The sequence below is a fragment of the Cheilinus undulatus genome, linkage group 3 (genome assembly GCF_018320785.1).
Source record: "Cheilinus undulatus linkage group 3, ASM1832078v1, whole genome shotgun sequence".
NCBI classification, from domain to species: domain Eukaryota; kingdom Metazoa; phylum Chordata; class Actinopteri; order Labriformes; family Labridae; genus Cheilinus; species Cheilinus undulatus.
The window spans coordinates 21,823,975-21,843,747 of record NC_054867.1 but is presented as its reverse complement, the minus strand read 5'-3'; the positions used below and the strand labels follow the sequence as shown (position 1 = coordinate 21,843,747).

The following is a 19,773-nucleotide window of genomic DNA, read 5'->3' as shown; positions in this document are numbered from 1 at the left end:
GATGATAATGGAATACATTTGTAAACTCCAGCAGTGTTTTTGTGTTACATAACTCACACTCAGTGCTTCAGGTTAAATTACAGTGCTTCATTTCTCATGTCCACTTAATGTTTTCCTGAATTATGAGCATTTGGCCCTCAAGTGAAAACAAAAGGCAAACAAGGAATCATATTACGGGAGCATTTAAGACTGCAATAACCAAATTAGGATGTCTGGGCCTACTTCCTTAATTACTTTTTCCTGAAAAACCTCAAAAAGCCAATCCTTCATCATCAAGAAGTTGAATTCAGTAGCTGTTGTACCTGTGGACGTAGCCCAGCAGGTGAACAGCATGAATGGCCTCCACCAATTCGCCCAGATAAAACTGAGCCATAGACTCGTCGAACTGATCCTCATATCGGTTCATCAGGGACATTAGGTCGCCGCCTGGCAGGTACTCCATTGCCTGGAAACACATCAGATTCATCAAACTAAGACTAACAGGTAAAATTTGAATGAACTGATTGAGTGTGATGATAATTAACAGTGCTGCTGAAACATTAATGAAGCCTACAGATGGGTCTATATTTAGAAATAAACACAAAGCTACAAGTGAAGGAGCATGTGTGTTTATGAGCCGACATCAAAGCTTTTTCAGCTCAAGCTTATAGGGTAGATCTCCTCATTATGGATTCAGTTATGCAACACAGGATAGTATTGCAGATTTATCTGTGATACTGCAGTCAAAGGATGGCTAAAAATACACAGAAAATGACTGCAACAGCTGTCAGTATGTGTAGTCATGAGTTAAATCAAGCCATTTAAGGTAAAAAGGAACATGTCACATGATTAACAACATCAACAAAAGCCTTATTAAAGATGTGTAAAGTTTTTAAATCACCGTTAGCCATGTTTGACACAGGTTCTCCTTTCTGATTTCTACATCCTGGACTTAAAGCCATTGGTCAGGCTGATTTGAGCTATATGGCTGCAGCCATACAGCCGTAACAGGCGAGAACCCCTGGTGCATGAATGGTCGGTGAGTCTGAATGAAGGGGAGCATTCTCCAGTGTTACCTAGCAACAGTGAGACTGGGTGCCTCTGACACACGGATAAAGATGGATGCTTTGTATTTTCCTCCATGCTCAGTTAGGGAGCAGGGTGAGACAGAGGGGGAGTGGAAGGATAGGGAGAGGAGGTAGAATTGGTGAAATACATGCAAAGAGGGGCATGAAGGAAGACATAAGGAGAAGGTTAATGAAAGAAAATCAGAGCACAGGATACAGAATGTGTTTTTTTTATCTAACATCCTACCCCAGTCTAACAGGTCATCAGAAAAAACACTGATTCTTTGTGAGGTTAATAGTCTTCAGGATAATTACACTGGATGTTCTCCGTGGGGAGAAAACTGACACTAGGCTTCATGGCTGATGATTAGGCTATTAGACAGACATTAACATTTTGGGAAATCTGCCTGTTTAGCTCCTTAACCAGACTCAAATGAGCTAATTGTTTATTAATTATAAAATGTCCACAGTAACTAAAGAGATCTGTAGACTGTTTGCATGATACACAGGAAGCTTTAGGATGCATCATCTCAGCTCTTCATTTTTGTATTTTTCTCACTTTTTCTCTTAACATAGAAACTGTGATTTTATTTGTCTGTCTGATAACTGCACATGGCACCACAGAGGTCCTGCGCAGTGAAGTGCAAACAATGAAAGTGGTCAGTAATCCGAGCAAAACCCTGGTGGCCATTAAATGCACTGGTGCCAACTAAAATAATAACTCAACAAAACTCTGAAGTTGCTGGAAGGTCTTTTGAAAGAAGCTTACCATCGCAGATTTAAAACATTTCTTCTGCATACAAATTGTTCCTTTCATTGCTCACTTCCTTTAGCAGCTCATCTACTATTCTGACTGATCCAACTCTTCAATTAGTTTCACTTTGGAAAGACAGCTATGAAAGAACAATTACACCTTCCAACACAACGGTCTTTAAGAAAATATGAAGTGGTGTGGTGTATAAAACACGTGCAGGAATAAACTATGAGGCAAACTTGAAAAAAATCAGAGGACCATTTCAAGAAGGAAGTTTAACAAATTCAGAAATTAACCCTGAGCTCTGAGTTGAACTACTCTCAGATGAGAAACATCGAGTTGTCAGTTTCAGAAAGGCAAAACTGAGTTAGGTAAATCAGTTTGGGGTAGGTTCATTCAGAGTTCAGCGTTAGCAGAACGACCATGAAAAGCCATCATCAATGGAGCCCTGATACAATAATTCACCAAGGCAACCGCTAACAACAAAAGGTCCGTGGGTTTTACCTTCCCAAACTAGAGGTCCTCGTGCGTATTTACTTATTCCTAGTGGTGGGTAGAGTTACACAGCTGAAGAGGGTATGAGGTTTAGCCTATTAGGCCCACATAAAAGAAAAAAGTTAGATTTTGAGATAATATGAAAAGATTGATGTCATACATTTATGGGAATACAGTCTGAAATTCGAAGTTGCAAATTTATAGGACTCAAGTGATAAATTAATGAAGTTATAATTTCAGTCAGTGGTAAAATGTGATATCTTAAAGTGTTATTGTCTGTTTTAGTCTTAAATAGGTTTATACGAGGCTGCTGTACTGGTCATATTTATTGATTTGAAATAGGTTAATGCCTCATATGATATGACACAGTTTGAACATGTTCTATCAGGTTGGTAATGTCAAAGACACATAGACTTTGTGTTAAATTAGATCAGATAACAACCTGTAAATTATACAAACACTGTATAGAATAAACCATTTTAATGAAAGACAGTGGTAAAATGTACTGCTTGGCTCTATCATATTTTTAAAAAATTAAAACTGAAAAAAGTTAAATTTTACTACTTCAGTACTTCAAATTTACAGCTTTTATTTCATTAATTTATAATCTAACATCAAAGCTTTAGCTTATTAGATATTCTTTAAATTGGCACTACTTGTACACTAGTTATACCCTCACTCTCCTGTATCAAAGTCAGCAATGTAAACAACTGGCCTATCCAGCTGCCAAACCATGTAATGTTTGATGAAAAAATGTATGTTTAATGTAGTCTAGAGCCTTTAAAGTCATACAAAACAACATGGATTCTTATTCAGAGTAAACATGAATAATGGTACGAGCTGAATGATTGAAAGAATGAATGAAAGAATGTGGAAATTAAACCACGCCAGAGGGAGGAGACAGGGAGAAACTCTTCTTTTTTTTTAAGAAAACCTGCTCCTGACCAGGTAAGCTTCACAGACTCAGTTACCATAGTAACTGACTCAGAGCTTAAGTTTCCTCTCTTTCTTGTCTGCCCCCTCATTCTTGGGTTTGAATTTCTGCCTTCTGTGAAACGGAAATGTAAGCGTTTCCCTTATTTCAGGATTAACAGACTCAAGATTTTCATTAAACCTTTATGAAATGGACCCCTAAAGTCTCTTTGAAAAGCTTTAGCTAGACCCAGTGACACCACAATGCCACTTGCAGTACACACGGATATTTCAAAGAATGACATATTTGTTGATGATGAAGACAGAACTAAGGGTGTAACTGTCACTTAAAGACCATGTAAAGTGAAATCCAAAATTTGTGTCTTAACACACTAGATATGTTGGAGTATGGTTACTGTAAACATGTGAAAACACTGAGATCTACATGTGACTGAATCTTGGATTTGGATCACCTCTTTTCTGGCTTGGTTTAATTTGGGCGGGAAAAATATGTGGGCTCATGATGTCACCAGCCCACAGTGGGGAATGACCCCACCCCACTAACACTACAATATGAAATCACAGAGCAGTTAATCTCTGTACAGCCTGTTGTTCGCTGGTGTCACTGCCTTTATTGAAAGAAAACAGTCAGTAAAATGCTGTTTTTTTTTTGTTCATTGTGAGGTAAATTTGCCAAATCTATCAGCGAGTGTTCATCCAATTTACTCAAACTTTAAAACGTGTTCTAGAGACTGAGGTATGTTTCTTTGTTCATCTTTTAACTGTGTTTCAAGGACTGAAGTGTTAGGTCAATGCATTTTTATATTGGGATTGATATTGGCTAAATTTAATTTGTAAATAAATCCATATTGTATAAACCTCAATATTGTTAATCCTAGTCAAACTAAGATATAGCGTGAAGCACAAGTTTTATGTTCTTTTGTGGGCCTTTTCAATGGATTTCTTGCAGGCCAATTCAAAGGACAAGGGTCCAGAGTTGGCCCATAGGCCATAGTTTGGACACCCCTTAATTATTTACTGATACTCAGAGTAATAGGAAAATATTTGTAACATTATTAGAAATTCATTAAACTCTGTGAGAGTTTGGGCTATATTGTAGTATCACACTGGGTTCTGATGTTTATAGAGATAATTTAAATTAATAAATCCCTCTTTTCACTCTAACAGTGTAATGATAACATCAGTACTATTGGAGTTTAATGGTAAATAAAACAAAAAAATCTGTCACCAAATCATGTCTTTACCCTAACAATACACACAAAGTTTATGCAGTGTGGGGCGGTATTGATCTACTCCTCCATGCTCCTGTCATTCTCCCTCATCTTTCTGTCAGACACTGTTGTCTGTCTGTTTGTCTTATATTGGACCTGTATGCTACATTCAGACTTGTACTGGCTTGTTAACCAAACAGCAGCAGCCACAATATTAGTGAAGAGAAAATGCATCATTTTACACATTAATCTTTAATCAGAAGTTTGTGGAGACTAAGCACTCTGTCCTCTCACTGTAGAAAGAATTGGACAAACCCCATGTGACGTCAGTCGTCTGCTTAGAATAGGCGAGCTAAAACAGTTCTTGAAGCCCATTCGTGGAGGCTTCCATATTGAAATCGCGGTCTCAAGCAAACTTTGGATTAACCTAACGGCTCGCCCACTAAGCACGACTTCCTGTCAGCCTGCTAGCTAGTATTCCAGTTGACAGAAATGGAGCCTCTGCCTGCCAAGCTATCTGCCAATCAAATGAGACGCGCCAATCAGCTTTCATCCTAAATATAATCCAGACGATTTTGGTACTAAGGACCGGAGGTTGCGGCTTGCAGCCAACACACCACAACCATCCGTGCGTATTTGGAGAGGACAAGGAGAACGGAGAAGCAAGCTAGCAGATACTCGTTTTTAACATCGTCCAGACTACCTGCCTCAATAAAAAACTTAGGATCAAAGCAGCACTCCTCTTAAACATGACAACCACCTGTGCTGCGTATGCACTGAGCCTGCCCCGTCTGTACGAACTGCTGCAGGTCACTTTCTCGCCATTGTATCAGCTGTGGAGCGTGGTCGCTTGCACTCCAGACGCAGAGGATTACGCATGACAAGAGGAAATAAAAATTAAAGGACTGGGTATGAATTTCAAATCTTAAATCAAAGTGGAGTGAAGTTTTTGTGGCAACAGGTAAAACTGCATGCCTGGCATGCACGCACCTCTCTCACCTTGTCATCGCACAGGGAGGAAGGCAGAGGGCAGGAGGCAGGAAGGAGGGGGAGTGGGGATATAATGCTATAGGTTCAGCAGACTCATTATTTTCCATTACTCTGCATAATTGGTTGAAACTGTCTCACCATGCTGCTGCATCGTGCTGTCAGACATGAGTACGACATGTGTACATTTCCCTCAGAACTCACATGTACGCAACTTTTTGCGTAGTTTACAGAGGCGAGTTGTACCAGCGTATCTACATGCCAAATTGCGTACCTGCTACGCAAAATCCATACAGGTTGGCAGGTCTGCAGAGTGAGCAAGGAGTGGGAATTGCAAGGTACCTCAATACTCTGTGTATGGCCCACAATAATGACAATATCATGGCACAAAGATCCTTCAATAACTGATGTATTGTAAGACGATCATGTAAGGAAACAAAAATATAAAATACCCCAAAAAAGGTTGCAGGAAAGAATTTATGTATTGTTTCACCAAAATTAGAGATCTGTTTTGCCTCTTATCATGCCTGGTCCTTACCTTCAATATACTGTTTTTGACATTCCCCACCCCTTCTTTCTTTGGTTAATCAACTTTCATTTACGTCATAAGCAACACCATGAGGAGTCATGCAGTAATGACACAGTGAGTCAAACTGGCAGGGGAAACTGTATAAAGGGCTGTATATTTTTACATAAATTATCAGTTTCTTACAACAGGGATTTAATGACTGTCAATCAGGAGTCAGGACGATGATATATTGCTGTATATGTTGCTGTCCACCCCTTGTTTGGGCCCTTTGCTTCTTTGTTTGAGATGTTTATCTCTTCCTAACTTCCCCGTGGCTTACAATGATTTATAAAATACCCTTTAAACATCTTCTAAGCAGCATAAGTTTAAGTAGATTGTAATTTCAGTCTGTCACTAAGATCAGAAAAATACCCTGCAGTCTCACCAGGTAGACATGTTCTTTATCCTGGAAGGCATAGAGAAGCTCAGGGATCCAGGGACTGCTGTTCAGAGCCAGGATGCTGCGCTCCTCTTCATGGAAAACCATCTAAAAAAGATTAACAAGGTTTGCAATTAACATAAAATATGGTATAAATAAAATGCATTCTCTTCTTATTGTGGCAGTACCATCTTAAGGCTACAGGGTACATAAATGTTATCTTAACTGTGAGTATCCTTTCTATGTGAACTGAAAATTTAATGCATATTTCAAACATTTTGACTACAAAGATTTATGCAACCCTTTCCTTGCTTCAGTTAATGAAGCTAGATCTAGATGTAGAAGTGGCTTTAAGCAAATCAGACCAAGGTGGCGTGAGCAAAACATTTCTAGCTCATACGAGTTGTTTATTGTATTGCACACTTCAGACCCTTCCTTGCTGCAGCTCATGTACTATTCTGACTCAGATTTGTTCTATTAGTCATATTCCAGAGTGCACAGCTGTGAAATCATGTACCAAGATTTTTCTATTGTTTCCAGCCCAACAGCATCCTCTAGTGGGATTTTTAAGACTGCAGTGAAGAACAACCAAGTCGACTAAAACACAGCACTGTACAATATATCATGAAGAATATTGCACATACCGTAGGTGCAACACATTCAAAGATATTTGACTTAAATGTTCAGAGCCACAGAGATGCAGTTTTGTCGAGGTTTGCTTCTTTAAATTCTTACTGTTTATGTTGATCAAGTGATGGCAACTTAGTGGTCTGATTTGGCAGTGTTGATGCTTTTTCCATAAATCTCTTGTTCATTTGAATAAATGTGTCATGATTTATAGAAATCTAAAGTTTTTGATATCACTATAAAATAAAAAACTGTGACTTTGTCAGAAAGTGAGCTTGGCTTTAGCCCTTAATGCTGCATAAAAGAATTTCTTAAAGTAGGCCTTCTTGACAAAAGGTATATTGACATATCCGCAGATAAAGCAGAAGTGTTATGAGCATCATCACTGCCACTGATATTTCCCAGTAAGACACTAAGACAGCAAGCACATTATCATTTAAATATCGTCTGTATAGAAAGCATATTATACAGCTAAACAGAAATGTTAATGTAAAAGATGCAGAAAACATTGTAGCCACGTTTTAACAAATCAAAAAATTGAGTCTTACATTTTCTTTAGCACGTAAGACAGTCTTCTCCATAACTTTCAGGGCACAAACATCCCCAGTCGCATTCTCCCGAACAACTTTGACTTCGGCAAAGCGACCACGACCCACCACTGCACGTACTTCAAAATCATGAGGCAGGGGCTGCAGGGACCGCAGCTCAGAGACCACCTCAGAAACTGCAAAAGACACAAAGAGAGAGGTTTCACAATTAGGATGTAAAATTTAGGGATGCTAAATTGGAATCATTGTATGCATAGTTTTCAGATCCACTCTAAATGTACATATGACAAGATAAGATAAACATTATTTTTACTCAGTACTTGATACTTTGTAAAGTGTAATGGAGTACAATACTTCTCCAAAAATTTACTTTAGTAGAAGTAATGATTTTAAAAATGACTCAATAAAGTACAAATGCATACAAATCTACTTAAGTACAGTCATTTGAGTAAATGTAATTAGTTACTTTCCACTCCTGCTTATTATTGAATTAGTATTTTACTGACATTTATCTCTATGAAGATGTCAAGTTATGCTTTACATATTTGAACTAGAAACACCAGAAAAACGAAAGCTACCAATTATTAGCCGTGGCTCTTAAAGCACAACCAAACACATCGCCTTGTTTAATTGGCAAAGAACTTATTAAAAAAAGAAACAAATAATACATTGCAATATGTTTAGTGTTTGCTTACACTTATTGACAAAGTTTGCCACGTGATGTATCTTCATGAGCTCCGGGGAGCTGCACTCTTGGTACAGCAGTAGCAGAGCCTCCAAAAACTCTTCCCGACCTAGAGTCCATCCTCCCTGCCGCCCACTCAGGCCCACTCTACCCTGAGGACCACACAGACACACACAACAGTGAAGTCAGATACATGCAGTCACTGCTGCTGCTTTTAAATTATCCCAGTACTTTAGTAAGAAGAGCTAAAGAACTTTACGACAGCCACGCTCACGTTACCTGAAACAAATGATTGAGTCGCGAGCTGCGGATGGTGATGGGGTCCGAGGAGGAAGGCTGCGACTTCAGGCTTCCTTGACTCACGTATTTAAACTTCAGCATTGTGTCAATCTAAGGGGTTAGAAGGAATATTTTAAATGAAAGAAAGAATTTTAACGTGTCTTAAGTCTAATGACACCCTAGACAGCTCGATAAGGTTAAAAAGGGACCAACAGGAAATGTCAACAAATGTCAACAAAGCGCCCATGGTCGGGCTAACCTGACGTTAGCTAGCGTTTAACTCTACTGACAAACAAAAACGTTAAAGCTGCCTTCATGAATGTTTTTTAGTTATATTTCTATATCTATATTAATACGGTATGATTACACTCACCAAACTGCCACGAAGGTTGCCAAAAACATTGTTTATATTCTTGGTAACATTGACATGCTAAAGAGCACACTGTTTTCCTCCTTATCAACGTTGTTTCCGGTCAACTTTCAAATTTTGCGCGTTCGTCGTCCCCCTCTCGAGCTTGCTGAATGAAGGCGGCGTCTGATTGGATCACTAAAATCTTATGGGCGGGTCTGGATGTTCTTTAACCAATGGCCGGTGTTTCAGCCCTGCTCCTTGTTAACAAAAGAGGGAAGGCAGGAAGTTTACCGCACAGGGAAAGGAATTCATTAACAAATCTTTGGATTTCTGATTTCTGATTGTGTGTCATTTTCAGACTGCACTTTATATGGTTTCTAGAGCTAACTTTTCTAAGATATATATATATTTTTTTTTTTTTTTACTGCTCTATATGCACATGTTCATAACAAAAAGCCATTGTGAAGATTGTATGCCACAATGTTTTGTAAATTGAAATTGTTAATAATAATGATAAAAAAAAAAACATAAAAAAAATGTTTGGATGAACATCCGTTTTGTCATGCAGATATCGAATCTCAGGAACATCCGTTTTACTCTGAAGATTTTTTGGGACAGAATTTATGAAAAGCTGAGTAAAAAATGTTATACCTGTTTTTGTGTGTCATATGGTTAATTTTGATATCCTAACAAAGGACAAAATGTAGAATTTTTATGAAACAATTATTTTATTATAGGTACATTTTATATTCACAAATACAGATTTTTTTTGAGTTACTACAGATTTGTTGTATCGAAAAATGTCTTGAAAATGTTCTGTCTGAAAAATCTAGGAAAAGTTATCTTGAAACTATAAAATTCTTGATTTATATACTAACCAAACCACTTGCAATTTTATGTGTCTATTTTATTCTGCTATTTCTTCTTCTTATATTATTTGTCTTTAATTTACATAAATTTATTCAGTTTTATGTTTTGGTATAGTGTTTTTTGTTATTAAAATACCTGTTTAATTGAACAACTTTATGAAAAAACTCAAACGAAGTTAATGAGGAATTCATATTATTCTGAAAAAAAAACTTCTATAGCTTTTATAGTCATAAAAATATGAATAGTATTAATCATTTGTTCAAGGCAGTTGATGTAAATACTAATCTATAATTTAAAAGCAAGCTAGCTGTTATGTCACTAATTCCAAAGCAATACTCCTGTCATTTAGTAGTGGACTCACTGGGGTCAGGGGACTAAAGTATGATCCGTTTTTCTGTCAAAACCAATAAAGGAAAAATGGTGCCCTTTTTGTTTTTTTGTTTTTTTTTTGTTTTCAACCAAAAAAAAAAAAAAAACATTTTTTTTCTTTCTGAACAAAAAATGAAAAACAAAAAAACAAAATCAAATTACGGCCCGATATTGGTTTTTGGATTTTCCCCTTTTTGTTTTGCCATTTTAGGTCTGAAAACAAAGAAACAGAAGCACGTGACCATGAGATAAATGGACTCCCTACCAAAATAAAATCCAAACTTATAAATAAATAATAAAAAAAGATAAGTTGCATTAAATAGTGCTTTTATTTTTGAACAATGTTACAGTATTTGAATATAGACACCATAAGGCTCATTATGATAATCTCAGGAAATAGAAATAAAAAAAATATATATATTAAAAAAATATTGCGTGGCCACAAGATATTTAATGTGCGGACATGAGATAGTTAATGCGTGGTTACGAGCTAATTCACCTTCGTGACTGGTGTGGTGTGGCACTCCGGTTGATGCTATTTAATAGACTATTGGTCATAATATAAATAAACACACTGGACCTGTGCAAGAAATTTTACCCTAACTGTGGACCACATAGCCTACAATTTAACCCTCTGAAATTATCATAATGAGCCTAATGGTGTATATAATAAACATGGTAACATGTTCAAAAATAAAAGCTCTATTTAACGTAACTTATCTTCTTAGTATCAATAATTTATAAGTTTGGATTTTATTTTGGTAGGGAGTCCATTTACCTCATGGTCACGTGCTTACGTTTCTTTGATTCCAGACCTGAAACGGCAAAACGAAAAAGGGAAAATCCAAAAACCAATATTGGGCCGTCATTTTCGTTTTTCTTCCTTTTTTTTCCGGAAAAAAAACAAAACTTTTTTTTCTCCCCCCGTTTTTGGTGGAAAACCAAAAAGGGCACCATTTTTCGTTTTTTTGTTTATTGGTTTTGACAGAAAAACAGATTATACTTTAGTCCCCTGACTCATTGGGGGGTCCCAATTCGTACAACCCCTAGTAGCTACTGAGGGGATATACAGTAAAATATGATCTTTCTTTATTAACAATGACAACATGAGAATATATTTAGATCGCCATCCAGGTGCTTCAGGCAATGTCACACCTTGTGATAAAGAGAAAAACTTGGATGTAATCAGGAAACAATTTTTTAATACTATGTCTTACTGTGTAGTCAATAGGTGGAAAAAGTAGAAGAGTCTAGTACTCAAGTAAAAGTACAGTAACTAACTATGGTTGAAACTTACTTAAGTAGAGGCAAAATTACTGATTTAAAGAATGAACAAATAAAAAGTACCAATACTCAAAAGTCTACTTGGTTACAGAGGGTTTTTTTTTCTTTCTTTTTTCAAATTAGGAGAGACAGATTTTTTTATTTTTTATTTTCTTTAGTTTTGCACTCACTTAAAAACCAAATGGTAATTTTGGTAAATTTGGTAATAGTAATTTTAAAACCATTCTGTCTGCATGTTGGGGCTCTTCTTGCCATCACTACTATGAAAAGGTTTGTGTTATCTGTGAGGAAAAACAAAAACAATAGGAATGTGTTATTTATGACTTATAGAATGTGTTGAAATCAGTCTCTTCAGAACTTTTTCAGTTTTTAAGAATCATTTGACAGGGCTTCTCATGTAATCTGCAATTCTTCTTAATAATGCCTTTATATGGTCATCTCTGCACAGAGATAAGGCTGCAGGTAAGTGTGGCTATCTAGTGCTGAGTGGAAACTGCAAAGTCTGTGAGTTGTAATGCTTTTTTGTGGATGATTTAGATCCACCCCACACCCCCCCCCCCCCATCTGAATCATTATCATGATCTCTGTGATATTGATATTTATGCAGAAATTTGGTAAAGACAGCATTAACTGTACCATAGTGAAGACAATATTCTCAGTGCTGTTTCAAATCTTAATAATGATCATTGCCGCTTCTTTGCCTTGAGGAAAATCATACCAGCATTAAAATACAACTCAATAAAATTCAACACGTATTGTTTCTTTCTACAGATTTAATGAACAAATAAAACACACATTATTTCCATGCAAACAAATCAGGGCCAAAAGCTTTATTCCAAGCAGATTTCAATACTACGTTACTGTTAGCTCTGATCCAGATTTCAGAAGTTACACTTGCAGATATTCTAGACTACATGGTTGTGCAGTAGAGAGACTGGGGATTTTGTTGCTACCTTTGGCCTGCCCCAGTTGGCGGTGTTGGAGTTTGGGTTTCTAAGTCTGGGCCTGAGTTTGGGATTTAGGATTGGGATTGGGACTGGGTTTGGGTTTAGGGGTGGGATTGGGAGGATTTGGGGCAACGTAGCACCCTCTCTTGTGCCACTGCATGTCCCGCACGCGTCGGACAGACTGTATCAGAGGTCCAGTGCCTGCCCAATCGTTCCAGTGCTTGTATTCTCCATGTTCAAACACGTATTGGCGCCCTCTGTAGCCTGGATACATGTATCCAACCCACCTTCACAGGGAAGAGAGAGGCCAGAGTTACATTTCTAGGATGGTGAAAGGCATTACATGTTTAAATGCTTCATAAATTCATTAACTGAATTTAAGATAAGGCTCCGTCTTACGTTCCATTGATAACCTTAGCACTGGCCACACGGTTCTGGAAACCATATGCCCACAGACTGGGGACATCATCATCAACAATCTCCATCTTTCTACCTTCAAAGCCTGCATTCTCATACAGGTGCAGCTTATGCTCTGAACTATCCTGAAAAAGAAGAAAAAAAAGAGTTTCAGTGTGTGTGTTAGGAAGCTGCATGTGCTGATATGCCACTGATGATACCGACCACTTTCAAAGGCCTGAAGGCGCACAGCATGAAACTGTTCTGCCAGTTGGTCCAGCTGCTATAGCGAGGATACTCTCCTTTCTCCAACACAAACTGCTCCCCAGTATATCCTGCACACTCATATCCAACCCATCTGACAATACAGAGAGAAGTTTTACATGTATCCTTAAAAGACTGTGTTAATCTAAACAAAGATGATACATGAAAATGAGAAGACTTACGGTCCTGACTCCACGATGATAGAGCCGATTCTCTCAGCCAGCTCAAACGCATCCCTACATTCATCCGACAACTCCACCTTCTTTCCACGAAAATTCTCCAGCTCAAAAAACACCAACTGCAAGAAAGACAAATATCATAGTGATGGACTTTTTCAATCTGAATTCAAACATTTATCTGAGCTCTATAAATATAAGGTCACCAGCAAAAGTCTTGTTCACCTTATATGTGGCTCCAGCTCCTCCTTGGCCCTTCTCTGCAGGCAGCTGATCCGGGGTTCCCTGTTGTTCACTCATTTTTCTTCTTAAAGACACAACAATGATATTGTTCATTTATGCAAGTTGAAAATAGGAGATCTTCACTGATAGGTTAGTTAGAAGATGAATAAAAAACATGGATTTCAGAATGGTAACATGACTAGTTTTAGTAGAAGTTTGGCTATAATCTTGCTTTTTGCAAAACCTACACTTTTACTGTTCATACCACTCCATCCTAATTTTTAGAGCAGAACACTGATAGTATGAACATGAACGTTACTTAAGAAGAAAGCTTTGGTGTTTAGATAGAAGAGTAGACAGAGAGTGGCAGATACAGTCAGTATCTTCTTCTCTTTTACCTGGATGGCTTGTGCTTCACTGCACCAGGTACAAGCCACGCTCTCCGTCTTTTCTCTCTCTTTTCTGTCTGTCTCAGTGTGAGGGTGTATTTGGATGTGGAGGCCTGGCGAGTGGTTGGTGGAGGCCAGTGGGGGTATTTATGGTTTATTTCTGACCACAGCAGCAAAAAGCCTGTTGATGCAGCAAGTCTGTCGCACCCATTGTGTCCATCACACTGCTTCTCAATAGGCTTGCCCTTCAGTCCTGGCACACTGGCAAACGCTGCCTGGCTCTGCCCATGCTGCCATCCCAACCATGATCCTATAGTGGGCACACGACTGCCTGCCAAGAGAGGAATGAACAGAGATCAGTCTCACTCAGCACTATTGGCCCTACCCAGCTATCGCACTCTCCAGTTTCCTGTCTTCTACCTGTTTCTGGTTCTTTTGTCTTCATACAGCCTCCGAAAAGCTGCATCCGGCAGGGCATTTTATAAAGCATCAGCAAGGCTTTATTCTTACATTTCCAAGTGGTTTTATTTGCCTGACTTGTAGGCTTCCTCATAGACAACTGAGTGAACAACTTCTATTCTGGCGGGATTTCTGCTGGAAAAATTGTATACAGTTCTCTACTAGAAATCAAAGTTAAATGGTTCACAGTTTTGTTGCTGGAGGGGGCGTGGGGTGGTTTCTGCAGACTATCTTCACTATGTTTTGGCCCTGTCTATATGTGAGAACGTTTTGTAGTGAAGTCAAGCAGCTAATTGTAAAAACTTTTACATAAACATAACATTTAATTTCTCTTTTACCTCTCTGTTTCTTGGAAACACACCTGAATGCCTTTGTAAAAGTAATGCATATATTTTAAAGATATTTGTGGTTGCAAGTAAGAAAGCAATCACTAACAGTGAAACTTTTCATTAACACTGTAGACTCCATCTGCAATATGGAGAAAATGACTTCTACATTGTGCCTTCAAAAGGAAAAAGACAGAAATATTGGGAAAAATGGGATTGCCACAAATAGATTCCTTATCATTTAAGATTGTCAGACTGTGTTCATATATGTATTGTGTGCTGTGCCTATGTTTTTCATATTTACTTTTATAGTTCTGAGCTTGCATTGTATTTTCCCTTGTTCTCATCTGTCTATGCTCATTTATAATAAACTTGGAAAATAAAGTTTAAAAGAAATAATCATGGAGCTCAGCAAAAGTTAAAATGGGGGACTGTTTCTAGTCACTTATTCATCTCTCCCTTCTTACCGCTCTGGTGATCAGCTGATTATGGGCATTCACTATCAAACACTCAGCTAATTAGATTCTGCCACAACCTTGTTTGACCAATCATCGTGCACCTGTCTGATTTTAAACCTGTCATTCTCTTTCACAGTCGGTCTCGTTGTTTCAGTGTGGACGCTGCAAACCTCCTCCACCCCAGCCACCTCCACTCAATTCATCAGCATCTGGTCCAGATCCTCACAGGTCTTTTGTTCATCTCATTTTTCATACCTCTGTCTCCTCAAAGCCACCTTACTGGTTCATGATCCAGCTTCTCAGAAGTCTACTTCCTCATCTGATCCTGCATCCCTCATCAACTCCACCACCAGTGTCTAGACTCCATAGGGGGGTACCCTAGTCCTTGAAATAATAATACACACTTGGTTACATTTCATAGAAAATTTTAATAAAATTTCCCCAATTTCCTCTTATCATACAGTATGCTAATCATGACAGATTACAGTATTTGTGAATGGCACTGTTTTACATTAAAAAGGCACATTAAAATAATCTTGAGCAGATAAAAAACATTTTGCTTGATTAAACATATCACAAAACACACTTTCTGATTTTTTATGGCATGCCCAAAACCTCTGAGCTCTCTGTTGCTGTTCTAAAAGATAATGGGTGTTTTAATAACACCAAAATGTACATCTTTAAGTTCTGTGAAATTATCTAAAGCAGAAAGATGTTAAATTTTAAGCAAAAATATAATCCCCTTGACCCTGTTATTATGGATAGGCACTTGAATTCTATTGTTTAGAGGTACTGTGTGGACGGTCATTTTTATAAAGTTTTCTTAAAGTGCTTTAAAGTTTACTTAGGATGATCAGAGATTAAAAGAATAGAGTTGAGGACATTTTATACAATTATACTAAGTACACAAAAGGTGCAACGCATTATTTATATTCAGCATATTCTGTACATGTGTGATGTTAGACTTGATGAAGGCCTAGTGTCATCAGTCCCAGTCTGTAAATGATGGATCCACACATTCATACTTTAGACAGACCAAAGTTTTGCTCTAAATTACACTGGGGTTTGACCCCTGCACCAAGCCTCTGTATAACACAAGATACAACTTGTCCCTGGCATTAAACACATCACAGTCTTGGCGCTTAGCAATGGCAACACATATTATAAGAAACAGAAAAGTTCTTGAAGGCCTCTGTGATCATCAGACATGGATTTTCCTGCCTGCATTTCAGATAAAGTCCAAAATAAGGCACTAAAAGTGCAAAATGGAGCAATCATGGCAAGGTCTCTCTCCACAGCATTAAGCAGCTTCCAGAGTCCTGGAGGAAATTAAAAAACAAAAATCAGCTGGTGAGTTTCAACTTAGCCAAACATGAAGATAGAAGCAAAACACAGCATCAAGCAAAGATTCCACAGACCAGTGGAGGACCATCGATAAAAGCAAGTGCATTCACTGAGAATGTCTTTCGAAACTGGGCATTTTTTCATTCTGCATCATAAGAGAAGGCTTTAGAGATGTAGCCCACTCTTAGTTTTTGTCTCTGCGGTCAGTTTAGTCACAGTCTGCATGAAATGTGCTCCTAAAAGCACTGCCAGAAAGTTTCAACCAATCGCTTTCTATCATCTCAAATGTATTCCACTTCCTTGCATTATGACTCATAAGCAAACTAGTCCTTTAAAATACTTCCATCACTTCAACAGTAGTGATTCAGAGCATACGGCAAATGTCAACGCATGTATGCTCAACGCTCCTTTGTGTCCAATCCTTTCATGTCTTACACTAGTCTTTATGTCACAAGTAATTTAAGTGTATTAAGCTGTAAACCCTTTTTTTTTTTAAATTTATATCAGTATTATTAATTCTGTTTCTAAAATAAAAAAACATATTATGTAAAAATAAGAGATATGTTAAAACATTAAATTTACAGTCTGAAATACTTTTTCAATAAAACTGTGATAAAAAATACATCCTACTCATAACTTTTCACTCCCAATCAAACTGAAATGTTCATTTGTATACGTGTGTTGCAACTGAGAGCTCACCTGAGTCTGTGGAGATTAAGATTAAAATTAGCACCTGGCTTCTACTTGCTTTTTTTCCATCGAAATGCTCATGTTGATTACTGCCACTTTAACTAGTTTGATACTTTAAAATAATTATTTTGATTGGATATATACACATAACAACAAGGTAAATGGCCAATTTTGATTACTAAGATGTTTAATTAAGCTCTCCTTTAAGAATAAAGCAATGAGACTGTAAGCTTGGAGAAGATTGGTTCTATACTGGAGGATATGTAAAGAATTTTGTTGAAAAATTTTTAATTACACCAAAGACTAAAAGAATTTGAGTCAGGACCACTTTGCCAAGAAACATCCTTCCATAAGCCTACGTGGAAAGCATCAAGCAAGAACACCACATATTCCTTCCTTTCCTGTCTCGAAGGAAATCCTGAGGCATGGAGAGAAGCGGCAAAAAAAACAAAAAAAAAAAAAACAAAAAAAAAAAAACAACAACAAAAAACCCAACAAAAAACAGAGCAGAGTAGGCCAGTGCAGAGCAGTGACAACAGAATGACTCTGATTAAGTCAGATAGGAGGAGCTGGGGTGGAGGAGGGTTGCAACAGCAGCTTGCAAAGGCAGCACTTTAAATATGGCAGCGTGAGTGTAATTAGCCAATGGCGTGCTTAGAGCAAATCAGCTGGCCGTCAGCTACTAATGGTTTGACTGAGATCAGCTGATTTCAATAATATGGCAGCGCTTAAGTCCATGGCCTGCCTGAACTTACGCTATAGCTCGATTTAGTTGATAGCACAACAGATAAGCCGGAGACTGTGTGGGAAAATAATTGCAAATCGTACTCATATTTTTTGGAAATGGGCAAAAATTTGAACATACTGGGATGATGTATGGAAAGAGTCAAAAGACTTGAAAGTCATGCTCTTCATGTGTTGCCAAAGAACTTTATAGTGTGTTATCTATCTCTATCAAGATTGGGACTAAACCATGTTTTTTCTTAAAATGATAAAGGACAGTAGGAAAGGGGCAGTTGGCACATCTTATCCCCCTTACCTCCCAGGCCTTCCCATCAAGTTCTAAAGGCATTTTTTTGAAATTCCAGGGTAGATGCACCTCAGCTGAAACTCTGGGGTTTAGTTTTTAATGATAATCTTTGATTTAAACAAACATCAAGACCTCAACTTTTGTTGGACTCGCGTATTAGGGACGCTAAACAAAGCTGACATCAAACTCCTTAACATAATGTAAGTGAAAGCCCTGAAGTAGAAGATGATTACCTGAAACCAACAACAAATCAAACTAAAATTAAAAAAGGCAAAAAATTAAAGAAATCTGCATAAAAGACAGAATTGGTGTACTGTCAAACTACAAAAGCCTAACCCAAAAAAATGCAGTAAATAGGCACCTATCACGTCTCTCTTTAATTAGCTCTTTCATTCTTTATAATTTAACTAAATGTTAACCTTTATTTTGGAATATCTGTCTTTTAAAGTAGTGAAGACTCTGTGTATTACACATTTAACAATCCACCTCTTCCATATAACTCACCTGTCGCTGGTTATGCCTCCCCGTCATGCTGACTCATACGTTTCTTTGACTTGAGTTCTTTCAGCCAGGCAGGAGAGGCACCACTGCTGAATGGCACACAGTATCACAGTTCAGAGAAGTGTCATATTTAAGATGCATGTCAAATTTCTTAAAATGCTTTGATGTGTGTATCATGCTCTATTCTTACCCTTTATCCCCGCTGCCTATGGGTGGCAGCACTCGTGCAGCCCCTGCAAGAAGAGAGGCAGAGCGAGGAGAGCGGGACAGCTGTGAGGGAGACGGTGCTACCTCTTCCTCCTTTTGGCTTTCCTTCTCTTCTTCGGTTTCCTCTCCTCCACCTCCAGTTCCTCCTCCACCTGTTCTCCTTTTCAGCTGAGCCTTGAAATTGAAACGCCAGCCATCAGTTTGGTTTATATGGTCAGTTTATATGCTATGTGATAAAATATACTGCAGGATCTCTTAAAAACTTACAAGTAAGGCTGAAGGACTCAAACCAGGGAAGACGGGGACTTTCTGAGGAGTAGAACTGACTCTCTTTATTTTAGGCTGCTCCTCCTCTGAGTCTGAATCTCTTTGTTTTGCCTCCTTATCATCTAATAAATAAATAAATACACATTTAGCAACCATATCAGTCAAGACATGCAACATTTGCCTTCTTTTTGCTCGGAGCTTGTTGTATTGCTGTTGAGAGTAGAAATAATCATGAGCTCTGTCCTTAATATTGAGATGGTTTAATAACCTGTGGAGTCCCGTGTCCTCCAATCTGGGCTTTCCTTTGTAGACAAATTTGTACGAAACACTCGTGATGGACGTGATCGAATCCTCCTCTTGCTCAGATCTGCCTTGGATCTCTGCAGGCTGGTGTCAAGAAGAGGAGTGGAGCTCTGTGCACCAACACACATAGAGAATGATTAAAACACACTTTGTATGCAGTAAATGATACAGACATCAACTGTCACTGCTCACAAAGGAGAGAGGATTAGAAAGAAATGAATAACCCACTTCAGGGAATGGAGCCGGCTCCTCCACTGTGTGAGAGTCAGTGGTATCAATGCCTTCAGGGGAGACTTCAGGGGCTTCTTCAGGACCCGTCTGTGGACTGACAGAAACACAAAATACTGAAACCATTTGTGATCTAAATTCAATCTGAAAATACAGCAGTTTCTTTTCAGTTTAGATTA

General features: G+C 38.1%; 3 protein-coding genes across 5 annotated transcripts in view; all 3 read right to left on the bottom strand.

The window, feature by feature from the left end:
- The window catches only part of cita (citron rho-interacting serine/threonine kinase a), a 57,057-nt gene extending 48,083 nt beyond the window's left edge, over positions 1–8,974 (bottom strand). For all 3 annotated transcript variants that reach the window (XM_041782883.1, XM_041782884.1, XM_041782885.1), the window contains exons 1-6: positions 8,886–8,974; positions 8,513–8,623; positions 8,244–8,385; positions 7,549–7,724; positions 6,380–6,481; positions 303–445 (exon numbers count right to left, since the gene is read on the bottom strand). In XM_041782883.1, coding sequence (XP_041638817.1) covers positions 303–445; positions 6,380–6,481; positions 7,549–7,724; positions 8,244–8,385; positions 8,513–8,614 — 665 coding nt within the window. In that variant the 5' untranslated portion in view covers positions 8,615–8,623; positions 8,886–8,974. The remainder of the gene's footprint in view (positions 1–302; positions 446–6,379; positions 6,482–7,548; positions 7,725–8,243; positions 8,386–8,512; positions 8,624–8,885) is intronic.
- Positions 8,975–12,154: 3,180 nt separating this feature from the next.
- Positions 12,155–14,135, bottom strand: LOC121529257 (beta-crystallin B3-like). Its single transcript, XM_041817048.1, has 6 exons — positions 13,791–14,135; positions 13,396–13,477; positions 13,177–13,292; positions 12,956–13,088; positions 12,734–12,876; positions 12,155–12,621 (listed from the first exon to the last, which is right to left on the bottom strand). The coding sequence occupies exons 2-6, from the start codon at positions 13,468–13,470 to the stop codon at positions 12,381–12,383; spliced, it is 708 nt and encodes a 235-aa protein (XP_041672982.1). The 5' UTR covers positions 13,471–13,477; positions 13,791–14,135; the 3' UTR covers positions 12,155–12,380.
- Positions 14,136–15,432: 1,297 nt separating this feature from the next.
- LOC121529264 (inner centromere protein-like) overlaps positions 15,433–19,773 on the bottom strand; it is a 34,200-nt gene continuing 29,859 nt past the window's right edge. The window contains exons 6-11 of the mRNA XM_041817059.1: positions 19,595–19,691; positions 19,332–19,476; positions 19,064–19,185; positions 18,780–18,970; positions 18,593–18,678; positions 15,433–16,343 (exon numbers count right to left, since the gene is read on the bottom strand). Coding sequence (XP_041672993.1) covers positions 18,603–18,678; positions 18,780–18,970; positions 19,064–19,185; positions 19,332–19,476; positions 19,595–19,691 — 631 coding nt within the window. The 3' untranslated portion in view covers positions 15,433–16,343; positions 18,593–18,602. The remainder of the gene's footprint in view (positions 16,344–18,592; positions 18,679–18,779; positions 18,971–19,063; positions 19,186–19,331; positions 19,477–19,594; positions 19,692–19,773) is intronic.

What these genes read in the sequence shown, in the direction of transcription:
- LOC121529257 (XM_041817048.1), bottom strand. Translation starts at nt 13,470, where the DNA reads ATGAGTGAACAACAGGGAACCCCGGATCAGCTGCCTGCAGAGAAGGGC. An exon ending in GAGCTGGAGCCACATATAAG is followed by an intron (nt 13,293 to 13,395) that starts GTGAACAAGACT and finishes TCTTTCTTGCAG; the next exon opens with TTGGTGTTTTTTGAGCTGGA. An exon ending in GCTAAGGTTATCAATGGAAC is followed by an intron (nt 12,622 to 12,733) that starts GTAAGACGGAGC and finishes TTCCCTGTGAAG; the next exon opens with GTGGGTTGGATACATGTATC.